Source organism: Pocillopora verrucosa, chromosome 3 (assembly GCF_036669915.1).
Source record: "Pocillopora verrucosa isolate sample1 chromosome 3, ASM3666991v2, whole genome shotgun sequence".
Taxonomy (NCBI): Eukaryota; Metazoa; Cnidaria; class Anthozoa; order Scleractinia; family Pocilloporidae; genus Pocillopora; species Pocillopora verrucosa.
In genome coordinates this window covers 28,136,203-28,158,175 of record NC_089314.1, presented here as the reverse complement: position 1 = coordinate 28,158,175, position 21,973 = coordinate 28,136,203, and the positions used below count along the sequence as shown (strand labels likewise).

The window sequence follows — 21,973 nt, the reverse complement described above, 5'->3', positions numbered from 1 at the left end:
AAGTCAGATGGTTCTAGAAGGTCCTAGACATGTTAGCATTGATACATAAATGTCTAGCAAGGCTGCTGAACTGGAAAAAGTTGAGAAAATTTTAGCTGATCCATCAGGGCAGACTTCACAATTGTTACCACTTAAAAGTGATTTGGGCCTTCAACTTTGTTTTCAGGCTCTGCTTTGGAAATTCATGTGTCAAAATTGCCCAATCTGAATTGCTGATTGACCTAGCTACTCACAGCAACTGGCCAAAGAATTGTCAGATTGGGAAAACACCTGCAGCTTTACTTGCACATGCCAACTGCAATGGTCAGAAAACAGTGAAATCACTGCCAGCAGTGACTATCCTTGACAATTTTCATGGGTCATGACAAATTTCTTGTTAAGTCACCCAGTGTTTCAGACACATAACAGCTTATAAACCAAAATCCTGATCACCCATAGCTGTATAGAGCCAGTACTGATCATTAGGAAACACCACAAAGGTGTACAAGTTCTCCCCACTGACAAAGTGTCCGTGTTCATTCTGTTTCCATGTAACTGGACAGTCAGTAAATCCCCACACAGTCACTGCCACCCAAGGAAGATCAGCTGCCTTTAGAAGGTTTCTGTCAGAGAAAAGTTTGATAAGTAAAAGAACCTTCTCCATGTGAACCTTGTCAATGTGACTTGAGAGACCTCTCTTCACTGCTTTTTCCTTAACTGTTTTAACTCCCAGAAGTGACTAACATGTAACTTCTCCCCATGATATTCATGCATTATCCACCAAACAGGTACTAAGAATACCAATACCCAAAATTATTGAATGGAGAATCCACAATCTGATCTTAGGATTTAACTTAATAAAATTTGATGTCTTTAAATGAAGAATGTCAGCCCTGTTATGAGTGAGTTATATGTTTTTAGTAAGAACGACAATATTGCCCACATGAACAGAAAAGGGGCCAAAAACCTTAGTTCACTATATCCATGCTAAGATTTCTAATGTGACTTGCTACTGGAGGATATGTTATGCAAGTGGTACCTACAGACTGTTTGGAGAATTCTTGCAGTAGAATAGCATCCCATACAGGAATGGTAAGCTTTACTCCCATTTGAGTGATTTCATGAAAATGGGGTAGTTGTAATGTCCTCCGTACATACACATGGCATATTTTTATTCCCAGTGTAGCACTGAAGAGTTAGTTTATTAGTGACAAAAGTTTACATTTTAATTCCAATACCAGGAATGGTAACAATTTTGTTAGTTTTCATCACCCCGTTTATCATTTAATACATTTTCACTCCAGCATCATTTGGTTTGATCTTACCTTACTGTAAGTAAAATTGATAAAATGCGGTTGCTTGTTATCATTCCAGTCCAGCGGCATGTTATCAGCTGTTTCAAGCTGCATGATTGTTCTGGACATGTTAGTGTTGAGACATAACTGTCTGGCAAGGCTGCTGAGCTGAAAAAAAAAGTTTGAGGAAAAGGTTGAATCACATTTATCATAGGTCTCATAGAATGAAAGAATAGGGGCTACAAATCTAAAAGTAACTTGCATGGACTCTGCTTTGGTTTTCTTTTTAACTCAAAGTTAAAAGTTTTTAATTTGATTTGTTGCAAAAACCACCACTGGATGTGCAGCCATTTCAAGTTCAAAGAGTGGCATATACAAAGCAGTTAATGACAATTATTAGATCTCAGTTGTTCAAAGAAATGGGAGGAATGAAAAAAGATCGATAGACTAATTACAGATTTTCATTTTGCAAATTAGAGATTTTCATTTGGCAAATTACAGAATTTCATTTCATTTCCTATCGATTCCCAATTTACAGTGAGCATAATAATTACCAATCCACTCCACAAGCAACACAGCCAAGCCATTCAAAAAATGACATACAGTCACACACATCAGTCTCTGTGCTAGTGCCATTATCGGTGAATTTTGATTTGTCAAAGCTAATCTTTGGAGCTTTCTGATGGTTCTGAACTTGTTTGATATCCTCTGTATTATACAACATCTGGCAACCAAATGAACTGAAGAAAGAGTGGAGTTTGCTTGTTGATACTTGACCTAGGAGAGGTATTAAAATTGGTAAAAACAGGGTTTCCCCATCTGGAGACTGTATTATATCTAGTATTAGTGGTGGACTCTAACAAAGTGTGTCCTTGCACTCAAGCAACAATGATAGTGACCGCTGACCAACACCCCAGCTTTTTATCAGGCTTCTCTGGAAGATCAATTTGACCAATTCAACAAGATGCTTCTTTATGGAGAGATGCAGTGTTATAGTAAAGTAACATGTGTCTTGCCTGGGAACACAACTGTGTAATGTAGCCATGCTTACACCCTCAGCCTATGATCCACTCTCTAAGCGTGCAGAGTAACCCCTGAACCACCTTAACTTCCAGTGTTTCTCAGCAGGGCCAATTTTAAACAAGGGCCAGTTTAATGCCACATGCATGTAAATTTTACCACGCAGTATGTCTTTGCCTACCTTCATTTGTCCAACTCATGAGAAACTTGAATGTTAATGGTAGGTTGTCCTTTAGACACCATCTGACTCTCTCATAAACCTTCTTTCCAGGAACAAAATTTGGTGCAGCCAGATTAACCTCCACATCTAAATTCAAAACAAAAAAAATTGTGCAACACCCCATACGCTGCAATTGTTTTAAGGACTCTAAAACTTAATACCTCAAACTGAATCAAATGACTCCAAATTTCCATGAACTAAGTTCATGCACTATTTCATTTTATGTACTACTTAGAAGCTAAATTGTACATGCCTTTTGATTTGTTCTCTTCCTTATGATCTATTGGAGTACAGACACATACTTATGAATAGACGACTTCACCATTTATGGTATATTCCTCTCTGTTAATCCCATGTAGCTGCAGGTCTGTTCAGTAATAGATCACAAAAGATGTCAAACTGTGGTGAGAAAATAAATGACATATTCAGCCACAACTTATGGTCCACTTTTTTATGTCATCTGTGATCTATTACTGAATGGACACACAGCAATATCAAACCTATGTTCAATTGATAGATTGGTTACAATTTGCCAGTATAGTAACAATACTTACTGAATCTGTGTTTCTTTTGAAACACTGATGGTTTCCCTGTGAGACCCAACTGCTCATATGTGTCTTTGTCCAAAGAAAGAATGAGGACTCCTAAATGATTCCCCAAGAAATAAGATAAATTATGTGATTCTTTAACAACTCATTGGTAAACTCCAGCATTTCTCTACTTTTATAAAGTGCAACATCCCTAACACAGCTATCTCTCTATGACAATCACTAATTCCATGCTTCTGATATGTAAATCTAAAAACCAGTCTAAGATCTTATCTTACTGTTCTTGGCTATACCAGGCTCTCAGGAAGTGAAATGATAGAAAAATAGAGACGGAGAAATGAAATAGAGCATGAAAATGGTTAAGTTAATGTTGGGGAGCTGCCATTCCTAGTTTTCCTTTGTTCCTTCTGAGCGGGACCCAAGCTATTAATTAAATAGTTATCTTCCCAGAACATCAGTTAAAAAACAACCAAATTTTGCTAGCTGGGTGCTGATTTTACAAATGGGATTTAGCTGAATGGACAACTTGGCCACATCCAATACTTCTAAGAATTAACTGATATGAAAATTCATACCCTCTCATAATTATCTTAACAAATTATCAGCTAAGGATTGCTAGATCTGATCCAGTTATTCCCACATTCTTACCAGTTGGAAGGACTGCTGCACAGTTGCCTGCATCAATGTATGTTTCCCAGCTGAGGGCAATGAACTGACCTGTGAAACAAATACAAATGCACATGAAATGATAACTAACAATTTACACCATAATCCTTTTGACATAGATGTGCAAAATATGTTACATATACCTTGTGAGAAAAATTTTATAAAAAATAAGTCTGCAAAGAGGCAAATATCAAGCAGCTGTTAATATCATTAAAAAAAATTTAATTTAAATAAGAAGGCTACAGAAAATTACCACTTTGTAGAAATGTCTTGATAAACTCCACCTCTATGAAGACATGCACTGGTAGTTCAATCAAACAATATGAATCCTGAGATGGTGAAATGCTCTGGAAGCACTGTGTAACATTTTCAAGTAAATAATCTGGAACAGTAATCTCTACCTACAATTTACATAGGAAATAAAAACTGAGCATCAATTAAATAAAATAAAAGTTTAAAAAAAAAAATGTAGTCAGAATTAATTAATTACATGATTGATTAATTGATTGGCTGATGAGGGTGACTTTCAATTATTTTCTCAATCATTTTAGCCATTAACACTGGTAACTATAAATTACATTAGGCTTACAAGAATTAAGGAAATTATCATCAACTTGAAAAGTTTGTAATTTTCAACTAAATTTTCTTTGTCAACTCCATAGGAAATGTATGAAGAACAATTGGGAGAGTGGAGAATAGACATGTCTACTCTGTTATCGGTCAAAAAGCTTGATTAATCGATTATATGATTGGTATTGGGCGCTTACTTCCTTTTCTCCATTTTTTCACTAGAAGATCTATATCGAAACAGAGATTCCTGAGGAAAACAACAGGGGGTAGGTTGGGGTGGCATGATATGGGGGTGGGGGTAGGTGCCAAAGCCTTATTTTTCCCAAGTAAAAAATATTTTAGAATACTCAAAATAATTACCTGAACAAATCATGAAAAAAAAGTTATCTTCCGACACAAAGTATATACAGTTTTTCTCTAAAAGCTAGCTCCCGACCCATGCGCTACATTCTGAGCAATCCAAAGTCGACCCCATGTTGGAAACCCACGTGAGTGCAAAAGAGAATTTGCGTCTAATTAAAGTCAAATATGAACAAACCGCATGATTGAAAGGATGCTCCTCTATGTGTCGTCTGAATCTTTCCTTTTCATCGCGAAAGGAACATTTATCAATCGTCAGTTTCCTCTTAGGTGTGCTGAAACTTCTCCCGTCCGCCATATTGGCGACCGAGGTTTTTACAGGGTCTGGTTCGGTTCATCACCAGTTCCTCCCCAACTATCAAAAACAAAAAACATGGCGACTCTTGTGGAAGAAGTCTGTCCTTCAGTGGAAGCCCTTACTCGAAGGGAAGATGCCGCCTCTTTTCCCTGTCCTACAGAGGGATGTTCCAGAGAGTTTCAGAATCGTCCATGCCTTAGGATGCACCTGATCAAGACTCATGGCATCGCGCCGAATGGCAAAGAAAAGAAGCTTTTTACTCGTGGTCAGGGAAAGAGTCAAGTTGAAAAGCATTTTTACTGTCCGGTTCAACATTGTGTGCGAGGACAAGGTACTAAGAGACCTTTCCCTCGAATGTCTCAGCTGAAACAGGTATGCAAAACAATTGACGAAAACCAATAGGGGGAGAAATTAAGTATTATAATTTAAGTTTATAATTTTAGTTATAAGTCTACAATTAAAATAACATGATAATTGTTATAAGTTTAGAATTATAACTATGAGTTTAAAATTGGGTATTATAAACTAGCTGCACAGGCGAAAGATCTAGAATTGAAACTCTTACAAATAAAGTAACTACAACATTGTGACCACTTTCAGTGCATCTTAAACCCTATACTCTGACAGGTTAACAAGACAGAAAGAAAAACAGAAAGAGAAACAAAAACAGAAAGAGAAACATCAATCAGGGGATTATTAGTTGATCCAATACCAAATTCTCCAAACTAACATCATAAAAAAGTTGTAAGGAAGGCAGTAAGGAGAATTACTGACAAGATCTTGGTGAAAGAGAAAGTTTGAAAAACATTTGAGCATACTGAGTTCCCTTTTATCTTTTCTCATTTGTCAAACAGCATTACATGACAGTACATGCAGAGAAAACAAATGTTTGCAGTAAATGTGGTAAGGGCTTTGGTTTGCCTGAGGCTTGTAAACGGCATGAAGTCAAGTGTGGGCAGTTGTTTACTTGTTCATGTGGGTGCCCTTACACCACAATAGAAGCACTTCTCACCCATGCACGGCGTCAGATGCACAAAGTTCCGGAAGAATACAAAACTAAGGCAGCAAGGTCAGTAGTGTCCTTCATTTCCAAGGAATGTCTCTTAGATCTTTGAGGTTCATCAAGATATGAAGCATTAGGGAAATTTGGCAGGCACTCAAAAAATCAGAGTTGCATGCAGGCACACTACAAGCAACTTTAATGCATCTTTTGTTCTCCCTCAGCTTCCCATGTACTCACTAAACACATGCTGTTGCACTAAGCAGCTGTTAAGTAGAATATATTTAATATAAATTCAGCTTGAGAATTGGATACATGTGAGAAGAATACTTTCTGTTTTATTATGACAGTTGGTATAAGGTAAGAAGACCTTACTGGAGACAGATCATCTTTTATTCCATTTTCATATCTACTTTTAGTGCAAAATCTTCAGCGCCTGCACCAGCATTTGCTGTACTTGTTGTTAAACCTGCAACCTCGATACCATGTGTAAGAATCGACTCTGGAAAGAAACATGGTCCTGGAAATCAGACAGCAAAACTTCAGCCAATCCTTCCCAAACCTGGCCCAGTCACAAACTTAGAAACTGGTAGAGGCTCTTGCAGTTCTTCAAGGAAAAGAGCAGTCAACAAGTCTGTGCAAACACAGCCTCCTTATGATGTGCACAGTATGTGTACTCAAACACCCAGCCGCCCAGTGAATATGGATCAGGGATGTGATTCATACACACAAACTCCTCCACCAATTGCAAGCCAACAGTTTCAGTTCAACAATGTGGATGGGAACCTTGGTATTGGTTTCAACAACCAATCTTCGGTTGGGACTCAAGTTGCAATGTTGACAAACCACTGCGACTTTGGTGTTGGCACTGATGAGAGTTTCTTGGCACAATTAGGCTTGGGTGGCAGTAGAAGTAGTCAACCGTTTGGGTTTGCAGAAAGAATTCCACAAGATTCCCAGGTTCAACCTCTTCCTCCCTTTAGTTCTTTTGTTACAGGGCAACAAAGACCAGGGTTTGTTTCCACGAATGAAAACTCAATGCAGACTCTTACCATTGACCCACTGTGTTTGAATATCCAAACACAGACAAATATTACAAGCTCAGACTTTGGTCTTTGTGACCTCCGACCATTAACTAGCTCACAAACTCAGACTAGTGGCTTGGAGCAAGTTCCTTTAGAAGATAATGAAACACAGACATTAATTTCCCTGCTGGGTATTGATGCAAATAGCTCTATTGATTCTGGCACACAAACTCAAAACCTTCTCAATGATTTATTTGACTCTCAAGACATTGAGCTGACAGAATCGCAGACTCAAACATGGTTTAATGACTACTCCACAGTCACTTCACCAGCTCTTGAAAACAGTGGACAAGAGTTTGTGTACAAAACACTTGAAGACTTGGTAGACATACACACTCAAACATCCATAGTAATGTCTGACTTTACTGAGCTAGCTGATGACACTGTTCTTGCAAATTCACAAACTCAAACCCTGCAGAGTGACTTGGGTTGTTCAAGTCTGTTGTCATCCAGTGTCCAGACAGATTCACGCTGCTCACAGGCATCACGAATGTTTGAACAGTTTGGCAGTGGTTCAGTCACCTCCACAGGTTGTCAAACACAAACCTGTTCAAGTGTTGTTGATCACAACTGTCCTACATCCAGTGTTGAAACTCAGACATAGTGGTTTGTAGCATTCCTAAAAAATGCAATAAACATTGCAAAATAAAATAGATGTAACTCTATGGGTTGCATTATTATTTTATCTTTCAACTCCCAATATCTGATTGTTAATTTTCTACTCTCGCTGCTACACAATTAGTTACGAAAAATTTGTCTGAATTCCAGCCAAGTGGCCCATCAAGCTGGAGCTTATCCCAGTTTATAATGCTTGAAGTGATTAGGAGTACTAACTCTCCCCCCTGAATGGGATGTCAGTCTATTACAACCATCACAAGGCTACCTCCCTCCCCCCTCCCCCCTCCCCCCTCCCCCCAACATTCCATCAGACTTCCTCAACAATTTGCCAATACACATTTAGACTCCTGAGTTGAGAGGGGCACTGTTAAAGTAAAGTGATTTGCCCAGGAATACAACACAACAACCCAGCCAGGCCTGAAACCCAGACCTCTTGATTCAGAGTCCAGTACCAACCATTGGGCAGCTGCATCCCCACCCTAGGATGAGGAGCAACAACTCAAACCATGTTATAATGGAGTTGGTTATCAAACTCTGGAAATGCCATTGGGAGGCAAGTACTCTTACTGGGGCATTCCAACTCCCTGATGAAGAATTGTATGATTGAAAGTTCTGCTTTCTTCTCCCCCCCCTCCCCCCCCCCCTCACCCTGCCCCTTCTACATTTGTCACCATTTACTTTCAATTTTTGCCACAAAAAAAGACTTTACCGAGCTGATCAAGAAACAATAAATTCAAACATTTACTGATTAAAGTTGATGTTGTTTTTATTCAATAAATAGAGAACTATGCATTTGTCATTATATTACAAATGAAGTGATTGAGCTGAATGTGTACACTGAAAAATTTCCTGATGTTGTTGAGTATGATTATCCTTAAAACTGAAAATTACTGAGAAAAAATTGTCTATTTACATTGTTCATTTCCTTATCAATTATTCCTAACGCTAATAATGACTGTACTGTTTTAAATTTTCTTCAAATAAAAATACTTTTTTATATCATTGCCATCACTCTACACTTCAGAGATGATATATAAAAATCCGCAACCAAGATTTTAAATTCAGTCCTGACTTTTGTATTATTCATCTTGACTTGAAACCTGTACATTTCACTTATAGAAGATAAAAAATGGTTAACCACAATCAAGGAAAAAACACAGATGATTATGATAAGCTCTACTCCTGCTTCAGTAGTATTTAGTGATCAACTTCTTTTTCCAGCAACTCATGACACTTATAGAAGGCAGTAGTGTAATGCGCTGTGTAGGGAGGGTTTTTTTTTTTATCACAGGTTGGACTTGACTGTCTGCCCTGATACTGTGGAAGTTCCAATATTTTGCATGCCTGATGGAGTATGATTTATAGCATTCTCTGACATCAGTTGTCACACATGCTGGCCAAAGCTGGCACTTCCAGTTTTGTTCCAGAAACACTTGGCAACAAAGGCTCAGAAAAGCTTAAGCCTTTTTCCACCTTTCTGTCTAACTCTTGAGACAGTTTTTTCAGTGCATCATCCAGCTTTCCCCCACTTGGAACTAAATTTGCAGCTTCACTTAGAGTCAGTTTCTTTCCTTTCTTATTGCGCTTTGGTAAAGAGAATGCCTTGGTGAAACCACCTGATGGTCTTTCAGGAAATTTACCGTGAGGCTGACTCACAGCTGTTGAAGGATATGGGTATCCGACGGTGTTCCTAGTGATTGGTAGCCAGTCCAACTTACCCTCCCCTCCTGGGCCAAACTTTCTTTTTTGGCTCGCAACTTTCTGTTCCTTCGATTTTTTCGACCCTTTTGAACAAGTAGAATTGTCCGATCTTTTAGAATGTGATCCCAAAACTTTACTGGCCAAGAGGCTGTCATCAGCTGTTTGCCGCTGTATTGGTGTGATCTTCTGTAAAGGTTTAAGCTCCGTTGAACTGTTCGTACTGATCTCTAGTTTACAAGACGGTTTGACGATATCCTGAGTTCCTAATTGGCATAAATCGCAGAATGAAACCACAGATTTTTCCTTTCGCGCAGTAACCGCGTGTATCACTTTGATTTTATGGTCTTCTGTTCGGTACTGGGTGATCAACGGAACACGAACGGAAGGCTCAAAACTGAAAGGAAACCTGCCCTTATCAACAGAGTACTCTCCCTTTAGATCTAGGTTTTCCACGAGACGACGATCAAACGTCTGGGCCGGATCGCTGATAGAAATACTTCCATTACTGGTCTCTTGAAAGGTGATCATACCACCGTTCTCAAGAACGAGTGTTTGGTTCGGATACTTGTGAGAGGTGGTCATGTTTCTGAGCACTTGGAGCGGAGTTCTCTCGACATATTCCAACGTTCGTGGATCAATAATATATCTCCAACAAGGATTATCGTAAGATAGCACATCAGCATTTTGAAAATTCCGCATATTTGTCCTCACCGTCTTATTTCCCGGCCACGTTCCTCCAGCTTTCACTTTGTTTATTTCAGTGACGCTATTTACGTTCGAATTCGAATTTGTGATCATTCCAGCGAGACGCTTCACTTTAGCGTAATGGCTTTCCGAATCCGGGCTACTTCGCCAATATTTATCTTTAGTCTTCTTCTTTCGATCAGCAGAAGAAATATATCGAACGTTCGGCGCTGTGTGTTTCCATCCACAAGCGACCTCATCCCAGCTGCTCGAGAACACGACTCGGTCAAAATCTTCCTCCGCACTACTCTCGCTAGAATCGAGTAGCTTTTCGATCAGGTCTCTTTCTTTACTGCCCGCTTCTACGTTCGGATCGTCAGCTGTCTCCATATCAAATTGTTTGGGAATTATTGACTTGTTCACCCTGCTTTCCCACCGCGGAATACGTTATTGAATTTGCTGTCCATTTTCCGCAACCTCGTTTAAAATTCATTTGAATAGGTGAATGTGATTTTTCTTTCTTTATAAATTTGTGTTGCTAGGCAACGAGCCCCAAGCGCGCCTTACTAATTATCCGGCAACAACCACTAATTGGAATTCATGTTCGCAATTTAAACAAACGATACAAAACAATCCACATTTTCACAAAACCTGAGATAACATTATTCTTTGAAAAAGTTTCTTATCGAAAAGTAAAAGATTTTAACTCAAGGAATCACGGCAAAGCAATTTTGTCAGACAGTTTATGATTAATGATATTATTTTTAGAGTGCGCGGTAATGGCCTACTGCGATTTGAATTCAAAGTCAATTGTCTGGATTTCAATGCCACAGTCTTTACACACTAAGAACCTCAAGTGGCTTCTAACAAAGAAAGCCAAGCCTCTTTTCTCCTAATTTGGTTCGTTTGTCTTTTAATTTTCATGGTGTTAGAGTTTTAATTCCGATTTAATGTTCCATCAGTCCTTTCGATCGAGGTTTTTTTTCATGTTTCCGTGATATTAAATTGTTCATAACAAGAAACCGACACTATGTTTCTGACAAAGAATATAATGATATGCGAATCAATCAAGGCGTATTAACTCAAGAAACAAAGGAAAATAGAAGCGAGCGAAGGAAACGAACTCCCGAAGGCAATATCATTATCATGATTATCGCTTGCTAATCCTGTAATCCAACTAAAGAGGTGTTCAGTTGGTGCTAATACTAGGCTGTTCCTATGGCGACTCCTTGTTTCAGTTTAAAAGCAGAGGTCATAATCGATTGTTGCTCCTTGTCTCAGTTTCTTGAAACGCGGAAGTCTCTCGCAAATTGATCTCAAATGACACGAGTTTCGTCGCCAAAGCGACTTGACTGACTTGCTATCCGTTTGTCATTTAATTTATTTCATTCGCGTCAGACTTAATTAGGGAAATTAAACATGTCCATGCAGGTAATTAACCACCGCTGTCTTAAAGGCCAAGGCCTACTGTCCCTCCCCTCCCCTCCCTACCTCTTGAGAATTGTGTCATCGCGTTTCCGTAGTAAGCTTACAAGGCTTCAGTCCGGCTTCCAGGATTCAAAACAATATTTATTTTTCGATTCTTGCAGTGAAATTGACTTCTCTGGTTTTCTTGCCCCTCATGAAGGCTCGCCGCTAGGCAAGCGCCGTGTGTTCATTTTATACAAATTTCAATCAACAACATATAATAATTTTCGCTCAAATCTTGAGTGAAAATGAACTTCAAAGTGACCTGCCACATTTTGTATCTGTCTTACTCATCTATTTTCGACGCCGCTACTGAGAACAGAGGCGTTTTCGAAGAAAGATTATGCCGGATATGACGTGGAAACAATTCCCGTCAACTTTACTAACAAGTACAGGTGGCAATGTAAGCCTATGCTCTTATTGTCGTTGTGTAAGATATTTTCGTGTATGACTCTTCGACCACATATGTAGAAAGAGAGAAAGTGGCCTGAAAAGTTGTTAGAGATATTTGTGGCCACGGAACAGAGGGCTGTGCATGTTTATGTTGTTATTCTAGTTCTTTTCCTATTGAAAAACTGATGATAGCCTAAACAACACTTTTTATCATTTTGTGGCTTGTAATGAATGCAGACGTTTGTAATGACCGATTCTCGGAAACCGGCTTCCTTTCGTGGAAAGAAAAATGTTATGTTACGCATGCGCAGCAATTACACTAAGCCTCCTGCTCGTATGAAATCGTTTTGGTTTCGCACATCCAGGGAGATAATTTGGCGAAAATGCTGAAGAATGATCAATGTTGGCGATGTGATGTTTCTTGTAAGTCACCTACTCCGAAAGTGTGCTGCAGTAGATGCGAAGTAGCTTATTACTGCAGCGAAACTTGCAAGAACAGGGATCTGTTTCGACATCAAGTGGACTGCCAAACTGCCACCGTAAAGAGGACATGTTCCGGATGCAGCAAGGAAAGCAGCCGATTGAAACAGTGTGGTAGCTGCCTGCAAGCTTGGTATTGCAATCAGGCTTGCCTAAAGAAATCCTGGCCCGCACACAAAGCATCCTGTCAAAAAATGACGAGAAATACAAGAGAAATGTCTTTAAACATCAAGAAACTCCACGACCTTGTAGAGTTTACGCCTGGCACTGCAACAGTTTACTACTGGGGTAACATTCCTGCACAAGATCTTATAAAATTCCCACTGAACGAAGGTTCTGAGTATTCAAAGCCTATCTCAGTCCTTGCATGTGGCGTTGGTGACCCACGCAATATCGTATTGTCCGTCTCGAAGCTTCCAGAAGTTTATCAAGAAGAGCTGACCTTTGTCTTGAATGACATCTGCGCCTGCACACTGGCCAGAACGATACTTTTACTCTATATGATATTCAAAGGTAAGGTATACGATTACATCAATTAGAGTCACAAAGCAGTTAATCAAGGAAATCGAATTGTGCATCAGCAGATCAGTTTTAAAAAATGGATCAGGGTCTTGTAGAACACCATGGGACTAAAATTGGGACTGTAAAATCAGGGCCTGCTTACATGAAGGTGGGAGATCCCAAGTAAGTGAGGCAGCCCACCGAGCCGTAGGCGTTTACATACAACTAACAACCCTGCATAGGATCCCGGGATAAGGTTGTTGGCAAATGTAATATGAACGCGACCCCAGCTAGGTGGGTTACTCCACCTTGAGACGTTTAGATAGCAAATTGCGACCCCGGCCGACAGGGTTACCCTATCCAGCAGACCGGGCAACCCTCAGCTGAATCCACTTATCATATTAAAGGGATCAAGATAAAATAAAAGATTATATGCACAGGCGAGTTACCCCGCCTTAGCGGGTTACCTCACCTACCTGGGGTCCCCCACCTCCATGTAAACAGGCCCTGATGCTGGAGGGAGAATTTTGGAACCAGAAAGATGTAGGGCTGGATCTTTTGTATGCTTGTGGAATGTTAACAACCCAGTTACCATGACCAAGACTGACGCTTTCATCAACCAATTTCCAGACGGGCCTCATGCTACGATTCATTTCTTTATTTTACAGCGCTGATCGAGCAACATATGTTGTCAAAGGGTGTCCATTTAAAAAACAATAATACTTTTTTTTTCTTTAATAGGCGGAGAAGAAGCTGCAAGTTCCGTGACGCAGATTTGGTATTCACTGCGTCTCAGCGAAGATGACTATAAGCTGGTCATCAATGCCCTGGAAGAGCTGATCCAAACGTCCAGCCTTGAAGAGCTGACAGGAGACACCATGAGGATGGAGCAAAACCAACTTAAAGAGGTCACACACGTGTGGCGCACTTGGCTGGACCTTAGCTCACGGAAGGAAAAATGGATATCAGAAGCTCGACGTAGGCGCTTTGACAACCCCCAAGCGAAGGAAGGTATGAAACTGCACTTGGCCGAAATCCCGAAAGAGCATAAAAAGTCTGCATCAGATTGGTTTGCCAACGGGATCCTGTCGTCCAAGGAATCAAGAGGCGCACTTTTTTTTGAAAATTTCACTTTGACAGGCTCTGACTATCAGAACAGTCGTAATAGAGGCCCATTTTCTTACATCATGCAGTCTTCTGTCTCTCCCTTCTTATCATGGGATTACAACGATGTCTGCCGTGTGAGCAGAGCACCATCAATTCTGAAAATGTACAGTGAGTATGTTGGTCAAGTGCTCAAGAAATGCTCTGTGAGGTTGGCGACAAGGCAAGTGAAATTTCACTTCCTGTTGTGCAACTGTATGGAGATAACTCCATTCCTTCCACCAGACCGGAAGTATGATCGAGTGACAACCTCAAACATCGCTGACTTTGTACCACTGGGGACACTTCTGGACACGTTGTTACCTCACATGAATCTCAATAACCCTTTATCAGTCATCATCACCGAATTTCAGAACTGGGTCCAGTTTACAGATTGGCAATTCAAGGCTGCCAAATTTGCATGCGACTTGACACGAGGAGACAACTTTCGCAAGAAAGTCCTTGAAGACACCAAAAGTCATGCCATCGCCTATTCCGACACGAGACAGGCTTTCGTCGAGTACCAAGACCACAGTGTAGAGTTCATCACCTTCCTCCGAGCTGCTTTAGTGGCTTCTGAGGTCCCTTTCCAGAGTAATCGCAAGCAAACGTGGTCCTCAGTGGCTGATTATAACGGGTTAATAGTCCGCAACTTCCTCCGTTGCCAAAATCGCGTGTTTCCTGCTAAGTGGCTGTTAAACTGTCGCCGAGTGACCATGTTAAATGGGTTTGAAAGAGCCGTAGAATGGATAGTCAAACCGAGCTGACAATCTGCTTTCAAAGTGTCTTTCCTGATAGGGGACTGATAAGAAGGACTTAGACAACACCAGCTTAAACCAATTATCATCTTCTCTTCTTAGACCCACGTTTCTGTGGTGCATTTTATTTTGGCACTAGTTCAGTACCAATGAGGCCTGCTACGCTTTATTTATGTACCAAACATCGTTCAATTGTATAATTCAAGAAAAAACCCTCGCGTAATATCAGTAACGCTACCTTACTAAAATATGTTTTCAAGGCATCCTGTTATCTATAGCTATTATTGCATAGTTTATACTGCGCAATACTTTACTGCGTTCGCTATTCATCATACGTAGTAACTTTGTGCTTTTCCTCTACTGTGTCAATTGTCTTTAAACTTGTGTTTAGTAAGTGTTGCCAAAAATTTCCGGTATTAGTTGAGTTTACATTACTCTGTCTTAAAAAGCTTAGATACGAAATGAATGATTGCTAAAAAAATTAAATTGGTTGTTACCGCACTGAGTTTTGTGTAACAAAAATTGAAGCCGAATGTTAAAAGCAACATGTCGCTATGGCCATCCCTTTAGTGCTTCTCTTACGACTGTATTATGCAGCGAAATGACGCATTAAAAAATCCAATTTCTTTTCGCCTGTCTGCCGAGAGAGCACACAAGTCATGGCCTTAATAAGCCCCTATTTCCTTTACATTAATGCGTCATCGTGAGCAAGAAGTAGAGAGAAACACTTGACTACGTCTCGTGTTTCTCCCTACACTTCTTTCTGGCTTCAGCCACTTCCTGCTTGCTTCACAACAGAACAAAGCACAGTCAATTGTTAAATTCATGGTAGAAATTCTCTTTTCAATTTATTTCATACACCTGAATTGGTGGTCAAACGATACGGACGGATATTTTGCGGGTTTTGCAGTATTTTTAGAGCACCGTAGGGTTCTCCAAAAGTGTCATCTTGAGCTCTGTGTATGTACCAAAATTGTTTTTCAAACTGCCTTCACGGATATTTGTTTTGGTCTTTTTTCTTCAGGCTCTCGCCCATGCAAGGCTTAATCTGGAAACAACGAAAGTCTGAACAGTCCGCAATTAGTGTTTGATGATACATAAAGAGTGCAGGGAAAATAACACGAGGCGTCAGGGCTACCATGCTCAGACAAATGAAAATATTTAATGCAAGAAAAAATGTTGCGGTAAATCTAAAAATGTGACAGATAACGATTGAGGAAAATGACTCACTGGATCAGTATTCCCATAAAAAAAATTATATAATGCATCATGGAATAACTAGTCACTGGTTACGTCGTAGCTCCAAAACAGTCACATTTAGTCGATACTTAAGGCGCGGTTTGTCTTAAACCTTATTTCTAGAAAATGTTACCTATTTCATGTAGAAGTTGGCCAAACTAACTGAACCAAAGAGGATCCCTCTGAGAGAAGATTATGAGTTATTTTCTTCTCAAAACCTCTAAAAAATTACACTTTTAAAGTCTTCACGAGTCTAAAACTAAGCTATTCAGTTTTTACGTTCAAAACAATCTTTAGTAAACGATACACAACGTGACCAAAATTCTTACTGAATTCACCTTACGTAGAAGCTGCCAAAAGAGAAATTCCAATAGAGTTTCTCTACTACTGCATTCTAGAACCCGAATAAAAAATAAAAAAGCTTTGTAAACTGAGAGTATCCAAATAACTTGGTGACTAAAATATTTGCTAAAACCAACATCGAAATCTACGTAACCGGTTCTTTTCGTTGGTAAAAAAATTCAATACTCTATAACGCTAAGAGTTTTCTCCTATTCAAGTCCAATGCAGTGTCCTTTATCAAACTTCTGCTTCAGTATTTCTCACTCTAGTCCAGTCAGGGCTCTTCCGTCTCTAAAAAAAATGATAAAGAATAAATTGATGTAGAGTTGTTATGAGTTATCGAAATGAATTAACAATCGATATAACAGAAGTAAAGTAAAGCCGTATACATATTCTCAAAACATTCAGTTTTGACTTGTTTGCATGATATTAGACGTCAAACTTCCATTTTTTCCACCACACATTTAATCACAGGTAAGACGAATTTACTCCTCTCTTTTGGTCTAAATACGAGCTCGTTCCAAATGCTACGTTTCTGCTAATTCATAAACAGAATAAATAAGAGAGAGTTTATGTTTTCCAGACGCTATTTTTTAAACTGGTCCAAAGTGCTTCTAGACATTTAATTATTTTTATTATTCCGTCATTACATCATTTTACCTTATTGGGAAATAGGTATCACTCTGTATAACAGGGCAAAGATCGGCAATGTTTTCACCCAAGGTTTATAATATAAGATCATTGTACCCGGAAAAATGTCTCAATTCCAAAACTCCTCGCGCATTACCCTGACAACAAGCGTTATTCACCAGTATTTCCAAGTTCGCTTCTTTCTGCCTATGTTTTTGATGTGCAGAGAGGACACGGCCGCGGAAGAGAGTTGGGTCTAAGGTTAATTTTCTGTCGACCAGGAGTGGTACGTTCAATTTATGTACCTTACTTAGCTTGTGATGCAGGAACGCAAAATTGACCATATCACGCCTGGTAGAGAGAAAATTGACCCTGGACCCAAGCCTCTTCCGCGGCCGTGTCCAGTCTGCACATTAAAAGCATAGGCAGAAAGAAGCGAACCTTGAAATGCTGGTGGGAAACGCCTCAACCACTTTTTCGGGCAACGGGTGGGTTTGAAAGCACAATTATCGCCGGAGGTAGAAACTCTTGACTGCATCCGCGTACGCATGTGCGCAATAACAGGGTCGTAACAAGGTATATGAGATCAGGGATCACAGCCTCGGGATCTGGGATCACAACACTTGGTATCGGGATCAGCAGTGTTTTAGTGGAATCAGGGATCAAAATTGTGAACGTTTTTGGGATCAGGGATCAAAATTCCCAATGTTTTTGTGATCAGGGATTAAAATTCTCAACGTTTTTGTGATCAGGGATCAAAATTTGGGGCAAAAATACAGGATCAGTTATGAAAAAATATAACTTGTTACGACCCTGCAATAAGGGTGTCGTTGTACCGTCAAAAGATACAAAGAGCAATGCAATGACGTCACTTTACGACTTGCAATAGTGTAGACGGTAATTTCAACCAAACAGCTAAAGTTACATTTTGTCAAAGTTAACCCTTTAGATGAGCGCCTTCGGAAAGGCCTTCCCAAATCGATATCTCATTCCAGATATCGATCTGTCAAATGGTGTTTTTTAGATATCTTAAGCGTAATGAAAACACGGGCTTGAAGAAACCAAACTCAAAAAAATCAGAAAGGCCCATCAAGACTAACAGAAATATTAAAGGGAACCAGAGAACTCAAGGTTGGTGCAACAAGACAAGTTCAAAGTCTAGAAAATATGTTGAGTTAACAAAGAGGACACCATCTGACGAGTTGCTCAGTATCAGTAAAGTAAGTAGAGACACATCCATTTTATTCCTGCTTTTTATTCATCAAGAAATCAGCAATTGTTATGAAGCAAATCCATGTTTAAAAGCACCTTAATTGTTACCAGTCAAAGCGTTTATGCAGGAATGAATGATAAGTTTCCGAAATCTAAGCTTGTGGTTTCGGGATTTCCTCAACATAGATCCGCGACACTGATTGCCACCCAGTGTAGGCATTGTAATTACTTCGGCTGTATGACTGACAATTACCGACCCAGAATCCAACGCGTACCTTGCCTTTGTGGATGTTGTTACAGTGACCCTCGATATGGCGGACACGATGAGGATCTTGAGACCTAGCACCACCCAGGTACACAATACCGTCAATTGGCAAGGGACCTGAACATTCAGCACCGTTGAAAGTGAAATACCAGCGTTTACAGCAGCCGATGCAGCCAGTGAGTCGAAGAGTTCCAGTCCAGGAAACACGGAGAGATGTGTCGGAAAAGTTCTTGGTAAACACACACTCCTGTGAAAAAGAGTGATTACAAATGTGAAAAGAGGGACGAGAAATGAAGAAAAGAATTACTAGGAACCGAAGGTATACTGATAAAATGACATGGAACCGTAAGCGTAACTTCAGGATGGACTTAGTAAGCGTGACTTCGTTGTTTGTGAAAAATTAATGTTGTTTGCAAACGAAGAAACTAAAAACTAAAATTGATACTACAGCAGTTGTATGTTAAACTATTTTTCGTCTCAATATCATAGCTATTCACCTTAATCTGACCGTGGTCTTTTTCTTCATTCAAGTTTTTCCACGCACACTCCTTCCAGTTCTTAAAAGACATCACACCAGGATTCCCCGGGATTCCATTTTTCCCACTTTCTCCCCGCTGCCCCTTTTGGCCGGGAGGACCCCGTACTCCAGGTTCTCCTTTAACACCCGGAGTTCCCTTGAGGCCTGGAGGTCCCTGAGGTCCTGTCTTCCCTGGGCTGCCCCGGTCACCTTTAACTCCTTCGCGTCCATCACGGCCGTCACGACCAGGTGCACCAGGGAGCCCAGGCTTTCCGTGCATACCAGGCATCCCAGCATAAAAGTATGGAGGAGGTTGCTAGTATGAATGTGAAATGTTTTTTAAAAACATAGAACTCGGAGACATACATTAATACATAGAGTTTTCCTTCAACAGCATTTTTTCACCGTTTTTCACAATAGTTCAAGGCTTCCCGAGTTTTGCTGTTAAGTTGATTGTCATACTAACAACATCTTCCTGCAACTTCTACTAAAAAAATTCATGAAGTTCTCATGGACATATTTAAGTGACATGGATCCAAAATTTCTAATAGTTTTCATCCTAGGTAAGTACTGGTTAGCTCTTTTTCGTGGAGAAAGGAATCCTCATTCCAAGAACTCATTTAAGAGATATCAAAAGTATTGTAAAACGTACCACTTTGCTGTTTGAGGGTTGACTAGACTTGTTATTCGCTGCGCGACAGAAAACCAAAAATGACACCGCAAAAAATGAAATCCAGAAGGTTGCAATTTTTACCACCATTTTGCATCAGTGATCTGTTTAGAAATAAACAAACACAGAATTCTTAGTAAGATCAAGGAAACGTCTGCGGGAAAGAAACACGGACGACATGTCAAAAAATACACTTATAAAAAGATGTTAACGGCTCATAAAAGTTCATGGCTGTTGATGTCAGCAGTAAGTATTGAATTGAAATTTTTTGCTCATGATCCAAATACGACGCAGGAATGACAACAGAACTTCATTCAGAGACAAGATAGGTCAAATATGGCAAAAGATATAAGAATTTTGCACGAGGCTCCTGCATTTCTCGATTCTTTGTAACTTTCTTCAGCGCATGGAGGTTTCAAATGTATTGTAATAGCTACGATGTCTTTTCAAACCGAAGAAGTTTGAAAATCTGGATCGCATTTTCCTTGAACGTGTGACAACTTTGTTCCTCCCTAGTTATAAATGATTTCAACATCTAGTGAAATTGAGAGAAAAAAGCACAGTTCCTGCTTTTCCTGTCATCTAAAACGCTTTTTTCAACTTTTAAGCTTCTATCAACAATTTTATTTTTGCGCTTAAACTTTTGAATGCTCTCATATTCGGTTTTATTTGAGAGTCTCAATGGGGCTATTGCTTTTACGACTAACGGCTAAAATTTTGGCTTAAGACTCTGTGTTTTACTCCCCGTAAGTTTGAGATGTCTACTTAGCAGCCATATTTTCACTTATTCAAAAGATAATCCTCTGGCCACAATTTTAAGCAGTTTTACGAGGTGCTTTTGAAGCGGTGGTGTTTATGAATACCATTGATTACTAAACTAAATTTTGAGAGGCCATAGAGGAAACATTTTTGATTAACTACTTTTGTTTCAGCGTTGAATCTGTCCTCGACGAATGCTTGTTTGGAGGGGATGGCTTTTGATCAAGATGTATCAGAATAATTTCTGAGCTAATAAGGAACTAGAGCAGGAAAAGATGGTTGTAGACGTCATAAATTTACCTTCGTGTTTGACACCAAAATCTTCAGGACTGTGAAGTTAACTGAATAGAAAAAGCCAGAAGAAATTTTATATTTCACTTATATCAAGCAAACAGAAAATCAAAATCGGCAAGAGTAGTGGCTTACAATATAAGAGAAGTCTCTTGTCTTGTCTCCTTGTCACTGTTCGCTGCCTCACGTGGAATGATTCTCGATAAAACAAGTCAGCAAAGTATTGGTTCAAGAATTAATTTTAGATGACAAGAACCATTCTTACAAGAAAATTATTGGTCAGACCAGCTTAGTTGTTCCCAATCTGTCCAATGAAATGAAGTTTACCTAAGCCAACAAAGTAAAGAAATGTCTTCCATAGTTGCGATCAAAATCAGTCTTACTTATTCCTGCTAAACTGAATTGAAACAAAAGAGCACATTTCCTATTTCTATGAATGTCAATAAACTTCTTGTTTATCACATATAATGGATGTCTGGAGTACGACAAATCTCATATTGTCTGAGGAAAAAATTATTTCAAATCAAAGTCAAAGAGGAACAGTTCGAAAATTTAGAAATGCCTAGAAATGCTAGTTTTAACAGGAGTTAGTCAAAGAAAGTTCATGTGGCAAAATTTTGTAAAGTTGGGTTTGGATTATTCAAAACTCATTGTTGCGAGACAGTCTTCCTCATAATATAAACAACCCACCTTTCTAATGCACAACGATTTCTCCAAATCTTTGGACTATCTCTTGAGAAATTAACATCGATGAAAACTTTGATTACAATGAACTAAGTCAACGACAGAGAGAGATGTGATAAAAATTGCCATCTTATTTTTTTTTCATTATACTCTGTTGTTTAGCATTTGAGCAACATTATTCTCGACGAAACAAGTTTTGGTAATTGTAATTTATTGAGCCCACACAATCTAAGGCTGTTTGAACAGATGTTACTCGCTGGAGAAGATTTGATTTCCTCAGTATTTTTGTCTAATGTAAGAGAATTTTTTTTGTGTCGGTTGATGTAAGTTTTTGAAATCGGCCAATGCGATGAATATTACTCACAGTTAACGTTTTCATCCTCTCATTTAGCTCTTGATGATCATTGTATGATCATATATATCTTGTAAACAAAATCTACAGTGCGTGCTTGAAGCTCGCGACTATGGAAACAACTGTTAAAGAATGGTAAATAATATAGTTTTTAAGATGTATTGAGCAATTTTAATTGAGTGAGGATAGTTATCTCGAAGTACCATGCGTTTGCATATGTAAGCAC

At 39.4% G+C, this 21,973-nt stretch overlaps 5 protein-coding genes across 8 annotated transcripts; 2 read left to right on the top strand and 3 right to left on the bottom strand.

The window, feature by feature from the left end:
- Window positions 1-120: 120 nt before the first annotated feature.
- LOC131799218 (ribonuclease P protein subunit p40-like) lies at window positions 121-4,959 on the bottom strand. 2 transcript variants are annotated; one of them, XM_059116927.2, is made up of 8 exons: window positions 4,837-4,959; window positions 3,982-4,129; window positions 3,711-3,779; window positions 3,069-3,158; window positions 2,476-2,601; window positions 1,829-2,051; window positions 1,305-1,442; window positions 121-602 (listed from the first exon to the last, which is right to left on the bottom strand). In XM_059116927.2, exons 1-8 carry the CDS (start codon window positions 4,954-4,956, stop codon window positions 410-412), a joined length of 1,107 nt encoding a protein of 368 aa, XP_058972910.2. In that variant the 5' UTR covers window positions 4,957-4,959; the 3' UTR covers window positions 121-409. The 2 variants fall into 2 exon arrangements, with proteins under 2 accessions (XP_058972910.2, XP_058972919.2); XM_059116936.2 differs by having other exon boundaries at window positions 3,982-4,084; window positions 4,837-4,957.
- Window positions 4,960-5,028: 69 nt separating this feature from the next.
- Window positions 5,029-7,949, top strand: LOC131799198 (ATM interactor). Its single transcript, XM_059116903.2, has 3 exons — window positions 5,029-5,328; window positions 5,811-6,025; window positions 6,376-7,949. The coding sequence occupies exons 1-3, from the start codon at window positions 5,032-5,034 to the stop codon at window positions 7,643-7,645; spliced, it is 1,782 nt and encodes a 593-aa protein (XP_058972886.2). The 5' UTR covers window positions 5,029-5,031; the 3' UTR covers window positions 7,646-7,949.
- A 950-nt stretch (window positions 7,950-8,899) lies between these two features.
- On the bottom strand, window positions 8,900-10,568 carry LOC131799207 (uncharacterized). Its single transcript, XM_059116915.2, has one exon. The coding sequence runs from the start codon at window positions 10,432-10,434 to the stop codon at window positions 9,037-9,039; it is 1,398 nt and encodes a 465-aa protein (XP_058972898.1). The 5' UTR covers window positions 10,435-10,568; the 3' UTR covers window positions 8,900-9,036.
- Window positions 10,569-12,240: 1,672 nt separating this feature from the next.
- Window positions 12,241-15,193, top strand: LOC131799610 (uncharacterized). Its single transcript, XM_059117318.2, has 2 exons — window positions 12,241-12,897; window positions 13,627-15,193. The coding sequence occupies exons 1-2, from the start codon at window positions 12,288-12,290 to the stop codon at window positions 14,793-14,795; spliced, it is 1,779 nt and encodes a 592-aa protein (XP_058973301.2). The 5' UTR covers window positions 12,241-12,287; the 3' UTR covers window positions 14,796-15,193.
- Window positions 15,194-18,232: 3,039 nt separating this feature from the next.
- Window positions 18,233-21,509, bottom strand: LOC136279475 (collagen triple helix repeat-containing protein 1-like). 3 transcript variants are annotated; one of them, XM_066163343.1, is made up of 6 exons: window positions 21,402-21,497; window positions 20,847-20,909; window positions 20,721-20,761; window positions 19,644-19,765; window positions 18,972-19,307; window positions 18,233-18,721 (listed from the first exon to the last, which is right to left on the bottom strand). In XM_066163343.1, the coding sequence occupies exons 4-6, from the start codon at window positions 19,749-19,751 to the stop codon at window positions 18,362-18,364; spliced, it is 804 nt and encodes a 267-aa protein (XP_066019440.1). In that variant the 5' UTR covers window positions 19,752-19,765; window positions 20,721-20,761; window positions 20,847-20,909; window positions 21,402-21,497; the 3' UTR covers window positions 18,233-18,361. The 3 variants fall into 3 exon arrangements, with proteins under 3 accessions (XP_066019440.1, XP_066019442.1, XP_066019441.1); XM_066163345.1 differs by lacking the exon at window positions 20,847-20,909 and having other exon boundaries at window positions 20,721-20,749; window positions 21,402-21,509; XM_066163344.1 differs by lacking the exon at window positions 20,847-20,909 and having other exon boundaries at window positions 21,402-21,498.
- Between the last annotated feature and the right edge of the window lie 464 nt (window positions 21,510-21,973).